Source organism: Rana temporaria, chromosome 6 (genome assembly GCF_905171775.1).
Source record: "Rana temporaria chromosome 6, aRanTem1.1, whole genome shotgun sequence".
Taxonomy (NCBI): Eukaryota; Metazoa; Chordata; class Amphibia; order Anura; family Ranidae; genus Rana; species Rana temporaria.
In genome coordinates this window covers 127,752,567-127,763,145 of record NC_053494.1, presented here as the reverse complement: position 1 = coordinate 127,763,145, position 10,579 = coordinate 127,752,567, and the positions used below count along the sequence as shown (strand labels likewise).

General features: G+C 41.9%; 1 protein-coding gene across 1 annotated transcript; it reads right to left on the bottom strand.

Moving 5' to 3' along the window:
• Nucleotides 1-3,320: 3,320 nt before the first annotated feature.
• On the bottom strand, nt 3,321-10,318 carry LOC120944421 (tektin-1-like). The gene is made up of 3 exons (XM_040358480.1): nt 10,240-10,318; nt 9,104-9,721; nt 3,321-3,400 (listed from the first exon to the last, which is right to left on the bottom strand). The coding sequence occupies exons 1-3, from the start codon at nt 10,316-10,318 to the stop codon at nt 3,321-3,323; spliced, it is 777 nt and encodes a 258-aa protein (XP_040214414.1).
• Between the last annotated feature and the right edge of the window lie 261 nt (nt 10,319-10,579).

Genomic DNA, 10,579 nt, shown 5'->3' with positions numbered 1-10,579 from the left:
AATATATTAAACGGATTCCCAAAGCATAGTTTATCCCGCCACTATGAGCGTTATCACAATAAAGATCCCTCTTCGTTGAAAATATGGGGTATTGAAAAATACAAACCCCATTGGAGGGGGGACAATAGGGTGCAGAAAATTAGCCAGGCTGAATCCCGCTGGATTCATGAATTATGCACTTTATCCCCCAATGGCCACAACATAGAATTTGATCTTAACTGTTTTATTTCTAATTTTTAGATATCAAGATTTTATTCGTGCTTTTAATTATTATTGGAGCTGTGCGTCATTATTAATTATATTTCAATTCTCCCATTATTAAGAATGTTTTTTCGGTCGTTGCTATTATTGTCATGTCCCCTGTTCATTATTTACCATTTTGCTTAGATTAATCCATCATGGATAAGGGCCACATGTGCAAGGAGCTTTTTATAATTGGAACTAGAGGAAGTATTGACACTTGTCAATAATGAATGAAGTGTCTTACCCTCATGTATATTTTTTTCCTTGCTCTTTTCCCACTAACCACTTGAGGGAGCCCTAAGCATCGGATAGTTCATTTGAATATCCTTTGAGGATGAACAATTTATGTTTTTTATCCACTAGAGGGAGATTACATAGATTTTTTATTTATAATTGTTATTTCAACAATAATATTTTTCTAAATGGATGTTACAACACTTCGGATTATGCTCAGGCCATTATGCTGATGTATTGTGTGTTTTATTGAAGGCGCCGAGAAGCGCGCCTCCGCAGCTGTATAAAAGTCACCGCTCACCCACGGCACTTCCATACCTATGATTAAGTAGCGTTGTTCTGCTACGCAACGCGTCAGGTGAAGGAGGAGTGTCGTTGGTGACGTCATCTCCGCTCGCGGCCGAGAGCGGAGATCTGCTGACCATCTGTAAATAATACTGTGGAGTTACCTGCATGCTGTTCACAGCCGTTATAATTGTGAGTGTTATTATATTTTTATTAAAACTACCAATGATTTACTGCACTATGGAGCCCGCTTTTTGCTTCCCTTGAGAGTGTCTGGAGGAATTTGGAGGTGGAGGACCGGAGTCATCTGAACCTTCCTATATGCAGAGTGTGTACTGCTGGGTGTCATCCCCTATCCAACAGGCTTGTATGATCGCAATTGAGGTGAGAGGCTAGCACTATCTGTCCTATCTGCACAGTCACCCTGGAGGATTGTGTGGTGAATTGGAGCATTGGTTTGAATAACTTTTTCACTGCTGGGAAAACTTTTGAAATATATGCACTTTGAATATCTTGATTCTTTTTCACTTTATTTAATTTTTTTCTTTTATCTGCACGTTTGGAACACAACGTTTGAACATTTTTTGTATGAAATTTTGGAAGTCAACTTGAACACTATATCAACTGGATTTGTTATATACATATTTTTTCATATATATAATTTTATTTATATATTTTTTATGGAATCTATTTATACCAATATTTATTCACTTTGCACTTTTTATCTTTGTGCACACTGGTTTATTTGCTACAACTATTGATATACAAACTACGTCCTATTTTGGGGTTTTTGTATTCACGTTAACACTTAAGCACTTTATTGTGGTGGTAACACTGGAAACCTTTGTTTACATTATATTGGTACATTCACTTCAATCAATGATCTCCATAGTATCATTGTAAATCTATTTTATCTATTATATCCACTACTCCTACCCTTTACACCTGAATTATGGATGTTATGAAGGGTCTTCAAGGAAATTAGGAGTGGAACACAGTTTGATTGAACACCACGGATCATTACCTATACGTTTTTATATACGTTGTTGTGTGTGTAATATATTTTATCTTATTTTAGTTTCCCTTTGGCAAGCGCCATTACACTCCCTGTTTTACATATGCTTGTTGGTGCGTGATCACTGTTTTAGTAGTGGCTGCTGCCTTTATAGACTTATTAACATTTTATTGTATTTTACTTAGTTGCCCTGGGTAGATTGGTTTTGCGCATTAGTTCCCCCCTTTTACAAATATACTGTATAGACATTTAATAGAAATCTTCTGATTCCTGCTGTGGCTCTGAGTGGCTAGGTGTGGCCGCTGGCCCCAGTAACTATTACAGGTCATTGGCAGCCATAGCTATTCAAGGCTGTCCACACAGCCAGCAATTGCCTGCGGTTATCTCTGCTGGATGCACACAAAGTGTGCACAGAGCTGTTTGTAGCTGAAGACGTCACAAACAAATGACAAAAGTTGCAGGGCGAGGCTTCCATTGACATCACTTCCGCTTACCTGGAATGCACACTGAAGGGAAAATCTGCGTTTCCTATATATTTTTTGAGATTTGGATTCCAAGTACATGTAAGTGCATTGGCTTATTTTATGAGATATAATAAATATTGACACACTATGCAGGGGCGGATCCAGGGGGGCAACGGGGAAATTGCCTCCTCTGAGAAATTTGTGATTTGCAGGCCAGTCAGCAGATGACGAGTGGGCGGGCCAGTCAGCGGGGTCGGCAGGTGAGAGAGAGCATGAGCGGGCAGGTCGGTGGATGAGTGAGGGGAGGTAGCCAGGTGAGTGTGCGGACATGCAGGGCAGACATACGGCACTTCTTTCAAATCACTGTGAATGTATTACAGCTGTCTGGTACCTGTCTCCTGCCTATAAAGACATTCACCTGGTACACAGACAGCGTTCTATTATTGTCAGCCGTAGCTCGGCCACGCTACTCATACCGCTGCCATCGCTCCCCATGCTGCAACACCGCTCCAGGCAACAACTACTACTTTGATGCTCGTGCACCTACTGCAACACAGAGCCATTGCTGGGGACAACCTTAGAGGCCTTCTTGCTGAACACCCTACACCACAGAATCCCTATTTCCTACATTGAAGCCTGCAAACGGATAAGTAGCTATTGTATCACTTGTAGTTCTATAGGATGATCTGCTGCTTATGTTCCATCTAATACATTTGTTGTTACTTAATATGCCTTGTGGATATCAACATACTAATTGGGATATACTGCTGTGCTAAGGACTGTTTGCTTAGGAATACTTTAAAGGGTCAGCTACCCTCAAATTCCTGAGCTATATTGCCTCTCATATGCAACTACTATTACGTGTGCAATATTTACCTCATATATGCAACTACTACTACCTGAGCTATACTGCCTCTCATATACTGCCTCTCATTGTAGTGACAACTACTAGTTGTCACTACAACTCCTATTTACTACGAGCTTGACATAAGTACAAATCCCTTATAGGCCTTGTCCTAATTGTTTGAACATGTTCGCTCTAACCATCTCCCTTAGTGGCCTAATACATCACTATATGCTCAAAGTGATAGTAGTGGAGTAACTCCTGGGGTCCCATACTGATAATCACTTGCATATAGAGGTGTATTGGAATCTTGATCTTTAAAGTATATGATATAATTTTAAAACACTAAGCTCTGGTCGCATGTTGTAATGCGTCCATCCTTAGTAGCTCAACGCCTTTCTTTTTGTGACAGAGTGATGATGTAGAGATCCCCCAAACTCCTGTTTGTGAGGAGTGATGCCTGGAGCCCAATACTGAGTTGTCACATAAAGAAGCGCATTGAAATCCTTGCTAACCACAGTTGTGGTTCACTCCGTTCACCAGTGCTGTTACAGAATAATAGAACCATATCAGGAACCCAGCGGAACTTGCAAACCAAGTTGTCACCCTTACTCAGAAGGTATACACTCTCGCTCACACTGTACAAAATCTACAAGCAGAAAATCAGGCCTTGCAAGATTTAGTTGCCCTTACCCCTAATTTACCTCGTCTCCCCCTGAACCTAAGGTTAATCCACCTCCTACTTTTTCTGGTGATCGAAAGACCTATAGAGAGTTCATTAATGCCTGTAAATTAAAGTTTGAACTCTGTCCTCACACTTTCCCCAATGATAGGATTAAGGTGCTCAGCCTTATATCCTATTTACATGGTGAACCTCGTGCTTGGGCAAATACCTACCTAGAAAAAGAGGATCCAATCCTAAATTCCTGTCAACAATTTCTAGCAACTATGGGCCAGATTCATAGAGAACTTATGCCGACGTATCTGTTGATACGCCGCGTAAGTTTTAGGATGCCCCGTCGTATCTATTCGCCGTATTCTTGATACCAGATACGCCTGAATTCTGGCTCCATCCGACCAACGTAAGTCTCCTACGCCGGCATATCTTGGGTGCATATTTACGCTGGCCGCTAGGGTTGCTTCCATTGATTTACGCGTTGAATATGCGCCATCCCTCGCATGCGCCGAATGACTTTGACGCATGCGTGGAAGCATTGAACTGCCAGGGCCGCGCACGTCGCCGCGTCATCGTCGCGGCGACGCCGCGGCCTCGTCGCCGCGTATCGTGTACGCGCGGATTTCTGTATGATGGTGTGTACAGCCATCATACAGAAATCTCCGGGCGGGCATGTACGCTGAAAACGGTCCGGCGGACCGTTTTCGTCGTACATGTTTGCCCGTCTGTACGGGGCCTAAGAGGCTAATATTAAGCCTTATGAATTCCCACTGGCCGCAGCTTCACTTCCCCAATATGTCTGCAGATCACTTTTACTTCCAAACACAGCAGCAGCGTTTGATCACAATTCCAGTCCCTCTTTCCTTGAACCAAAACTGGGTATGAGGGACACATGACAAGTCCGGGCGGGCTGGATTCGACGTGCAGGCCTTGTGTTTGACATATGTGAAATAGAGAGTATGATTTGTTAACTCTTTTGTCAATGCGATGCTTTAAGTGTCATATTTCTGCACCTTTCAAACTGTTGAGTTGTTGTCACCTTTGATGTTTTGGCATTTGTATAGACCAGTCAACACAGCAAGTGATCTGCTTGCAAAAGTTTTGTCCTAACGAATAGATTATCAGACAATCGCTCAAAATGCGTTTTTCTTTTTGTCTGATATTTTCATTGTGTGAATGAGGCATAAAGATTGGGGTAATATTTAGATTTTGTAGGCTGTTCCCCATCAGGTCCTGTGTCTTCTTTTATGAAAGCTGCTATTTTAATGAATTTTCTTTTTATTGGTTATAGGCTGTATCAGATTTTTTCACTGATCACAGTTGCAGTTCCCCATCAGGTACACTTGTTGTTTGATTGGTTCATGATGTATTGATGTGGCAATGTTTATTTTGTTTTGGGGTTATTTAAACCAGTGTTGGTGTTTAATGTGCAAGAATGCACAGCATTCTAGCACATTTTGAAACATTCATGTCTAAGTTTGATCTCTTTTGGGCTCCCTTTCACATTGAAAAGTTTTTCAAGCGTTTTGCATTATTAAAAGTGTCTAAGAAGCTAAAGAAAAATGCTTTCCTTTAGAATCAATGAATGCTATCGCACTTGTGGTGCAATGAAAAAAAATAATCGGAGCAAGCTAAAGAAAAAACGCACACCAAAAACACTGGGAAGTGCCAAAAAACGCCCCACAGGGTTTTTAGGTGCAGTTTTTGAGTGACGTGTGCTTTAAAAAATTCAACTGCAAACTCCAAACTCAAAAGTGACGCAAAAGCACTTCAGAAGTGCTACAAAAGCGCTTGGTGTTTTACTGTCAGTTTTGAAGCGAACCAGTTTGAAAGGGGCCTTGCTATGGGGCTTGAGATCTCCACATCCATTCTCTGCTTGCAGGTGCCATGTCCCTCTCCTCTTCTTTTGGGTCCACTGTCCTCTTGCTTTACCCATTGGGCAAGCATCTGTAAGATGCCAGGACTGTACAATGTAGTGAGCAGGTAGGTAAAATCGTTTTTTTTTTAGCAGATTAGACCTTAAAATTCTCTTTTTTTTTTTTTCACGTCAGACATAACCACAGCAAGAGACCTGCTCATGATTTTATTCATAATTCCGTCTCTATTTCAGGTATAGCATCATTTGTGGTAGTTTATTCTTTTTTTTTTTTTTTTTTTTTTTTTTCTTTTTCTTGATTCTATATTTGTTATTCTGCTATTTGCATATTGTTTAATTTTTTTTTTTTTCTTTTTTTTTTTTCCAAGCATATCTTCTTTCAGCCCTTTAACAATTTAAACGGGCTAGAGCGTTCCTCATATATACGAGATCCAACATGCTATCATTACGTGATAACGTGACACATCACCCCATCCCAGTCCCTTCCCTCCCCTCCCTCTCCCCCACTACCCTTCCCACCCCTCCCAGACCATCTCCCGACTCCACCTAGTATTTTTATTTCCTATATTGCTGCATTCTTATTCCTCTCTCATGTTTTCTGCGTATTTCCGAGACTTTTTAAAATCAATCCATGTTTCCCAGATATCCTTATTTCCTGCCTTAAATAAAATTAAAATTCTCTTCTAACCAAAGATCTTGAAAAATTTAAAGCACACCAGTGCATAACAAGTAATTGATTTGCAGTTAATGGCAGGCATATGTTGATTTATGACAACTGGGAATCAATTAGATGATAGTTCAGGTGACAGCCACCCCCAGAGTGAATCCTAGAACTCTGTGAAACAATGAAATAAACGGGGTGGAGGGAGGCGCACCTATGTGTAATATTTAAAACCACAATTTACTGCACAAAGTAATGCACCTACAGGATAGAAGACTATGTGGGCATGTCTGTTGTCATTAACATCATCCTCGAGGGGTGTCTGCTATCTAGCATTCACTCTGGGTCCAGGTGGCTGTGGGAGGCTGAGCTGGGACACTGGAAACATCTAGAAAGTCTAGGAAATCCAAGCTGACTGGCATGGACCGCACGGGAGGAAATTATGTCACCAGATAGGCAGGCCTCGATAGCAGAGAGGACAGAGTCTATAGCCTCGTACACACGATCGGTTTTCCCGGCAGGAAAACTGCCAGGAGAGCATTTGGCAGGGAATCCCGACCGTGTGTATACTCACTAGAAGTTTTCCCGTCAGTAAAAAATCAGAGAATCTCGACGGGAAAATAGAGAACCCTGCTCTCTATTTTCTCGTCGGGTTTCCCAGCAGAGTGTTTCCTGCTGAGAAAACCGGTCGTCTGTATGCTTACCTGTTCCGATAAGAGTTTGACGCATGTGCGGTAGCATACAAGTTTATTATGGGGTGTAGCAAGATAGCGGCGATGACATCGAATGTGACGAACGCTGGCTCGTCGTAGTCGATGACATCACTGCGTTCTTGCCATTCTAAAGAACGGCGGTTCTTTTGAATGGCCATCTGTATGCACTGCTTTGCAAGAAAAGCTTGCCAGGAATCCCATCAGGAAAACCAACGTATTTTTCCTGATGGAATTCCCGGCCGTGTGGACAGGGCCTAAGGCTACACGCTCGGTGCACACATTTACGTCTAGTCACTAGTCAATTGTGGATTTAAATACTACACTTGTGTGCGCCTCTCCCCCCCCTTTCTAACTAAAGATCCTACTTCCTGGCAAATGTTTTGCTTTTATTCCACTTTAAAGTGGAGGTTCACCCAAAAACACAATTTTTAACATTAGATTGAGGCTCATTTTGTCAAGGGGAATCGGGTGTTTTTTTTTTTAAATCGAAGCAGTACTTACCATTTTAGAGATAGATCTTCTCCGCCGCTTCCGGGTATGGGCTGCGGGACTGGTTGTTCCTATTTGATTGACAGGCTTCCGACAGGCTTCCGACGGTCGCATACAGCGCGTCACAATTTTCCGAAAGTAGCCGAACGTCGGTGCGCAGGCGCCATATAGAGCCGCACCGACGTTCGGCTTCTTTCGGCTACTTGTGACGCGATGTATGCGACCGTTGGAAGCCTGTCAATAAAATAGGAAGCGGCGGAGAAGATCTATGTCTAAAACGCTAAGTACTGCTTCGATTTAAAAAAAAAAACACCCGATTCCCCTTGACAAAATGAGCCTCAATCTAATGTTAAAAATTGTTTTTCGGGTGAACTCCCGCTTTAAGAAATAACTGTGAATAGGTGTTCAATAATAAAATCCAATAAAAATATTTTCAGATAATATTGATTGAAAGGGGGTAATAATGAGTCAGCACTATGTCATCGCCATTTTCACAAAATTCACAACAAGCAATGAAAAGTGAAAACACCAAAGCAGAATTATTGAGGGTGTATTGATAGTATTTTTTCATCTACAGTTCATATATTCCCTTCATTTGTGCATTTTATGTTTTCTTTTTTTTTTCACAGCACAAAAATATTTTATTTTAGGTTTGTATGTTGAAAAATTACCGCCAAAACAAACATTAGAAATTGTTGATCGATATAGCTTCTCTCATCTGCATACATATCACTTCATCAATGTACAGGGTATTTTCTTTAACCTGAATTTCTTCTTCTAAAGATAGTTGGTTATGGATCAAGCCTTTTAATTCAGCTTCTGCTTGGCTCAAAGTTTCACGTAGTCTTTCTACATTTGTGGAAATCTCCTGAACCTCACTGACGAGTCTGTACTGGACAGGGTCTCGGCAGAGCTCTACATTAGGCCTAAGTGTTCTTGGGCCAGATTCACGTAGATCTGCGGTGGCGTAACCTATCGCATTTACGTTACGCTGCCGCAAGTTTTACGGGCAAGTGCTTGATTCACAAAGCACTTGCCTGTAAAGTTGCGGCGGCGTTGCGTAAATCCCCCGGTGCAAGCCCGCCTAATTCAAACGATCCGGGTAGGGGGCTTGGATCTTTTAATTTAGGCGAGTTCCCGCGCCAAACGTACTGCGCATGCGCCGTCGCTTAAATTTTCCAACGTGCATTGCGCTAAATGACGTTGCAAGGACGTCATTGGTTTCGACGTGAACGTAAATGGCGTCCAGCCCCATTCACGGACGAGTTACGCAAACGACGTAAAATTTTCAAATTTCGACGCGGGGACGACGGTCATACTTAACATTGGATACGCCACCTAGGGGGCATGTTTATCTTTACTCCGCGTATCTCTTACGGAAACGGCGTAAATTTACTGCGACAGGCAAGCGTATGTTTGTGAATCGGTGTAACGACTCATTTGCATATTCTACGCCGACCGCAATGGAAGCGCCACCTAGCGGCCAGCGTAAATATTGCACCCTAAGATACGATGGCGCAGGCCGTCGTATCTTAGGCATGTTTAAGTGTATCTCAGTTTGAGAATACACTTAAACATACGACGGGCTTAGATTCGGAGTTACGTTGGCGTATCTGATGATACCCCGGCGTAACTCTTTGAGAATCTGGCCCCCTTGTCTCCAGGCGGGTCTGAGCCACTTTGATTGGACTTTCCTTATCGGCGATGGCTTTCTTCAGGTTTTCTATGTTCTTCTCCTGTGAAGTGATCTCATCCATAACCTTAGCTAAGTTCACTTCCAACTTATTTTTTGCATCCTTTGTCTCTGCGACGCGTTTTTCCAATGCAACATTGACAGTATCACACTGTTTGAGCATATCGCTGGCTGTTTCAGACAAGATGCTCTCAATAAGGGTTCGAAGTGCTACGGAGCTATTTTTCTGCTTCTCTGCTTTCACAATGTTTGTGTTGCTGAGATCCTCCCATTCAACTGGGTTGACTGAGCTCTGGACTGTCACAACATTGGAAGCATATCCGATGGCGGGAGTGTTGTTTGTGAATGTGCTGCAATGATTATCAATTTTCAAAGCCTGGAACTTGTCTTTCAGGTCCTTTTCCAAGGAGTACTTAGCGGATTGGCTCAGCCGTATCTGCTCTGTGATTTTTTCTAAAGTCCTCTGCAGTAATGCCATCACCCCTTGGATCACCTCCACTTCCTTGATGAGTTCTCTTTTTATGTTTTCTGATATGTATGCATTTTATGTTTTTGTTCTGATATGCACTAGTAAATATAATTTTCTACAAACAGAAATCAAAGTGTATCTAAACTAAAAAAAAAAAAAATATTTCGCAGCTTACCATTCCTTAGATGTCATGGCTGCATTAATGTTCTTTTTGAAGCTTTTTCTCTTTTATTTTCACCTGGTCAGTGTTGTCTAATGAACTCTTTATGAAAAGCCCCTGAGGAAAGGACTCTTCAATTGCCGTTAAAGTCCCTGTGTGTACATTGGAGGGTACCTTTTGTTCTATAGTATCTATATTTGGGATGTTGGCAACATTCAGGGGTTGTAAAGATGGGATCTTGTATTTCAACCATTATAAATGAAACTGCTGTATTAATGCTATTAAAGCAGTAGTAAACTCAGTAGGCATTTAGGGGCCCCTGTAGTGGCATGTCATTATGTGCTATTATGCAATGCATACAAGCACAGTATGGGAGACTTGCCTGTTAAGCACAGTCCTCCAGTGTTGCACTGTCACCGCTCCTGACACTTACATCTACAGTTCTCAGTTTTCTATCTGGGTTCATGCTCTCTGGCTGTGTAAATGGCTGGGCCATGATGACATCAGTACTGCGGAGTCCCTGTCGCGCCACAGTACTCTCTGCATGCACAGCATACTCAGTATGACCTGAACACAGAGCATACTGCACATGTGCAGTGACGTCATCAGCTGGAGTTGATTTGAATATCTATGGCACAAGTTTAGTAATTTTTTACGGGACCTAAAGGTAAGACTTATTATGAGCTTACCTGTAGGGAACAAGGCTAAAATAAGTAATATGTAATTTTAGATTTTGTGCATAGCTCAAATTCAAGTC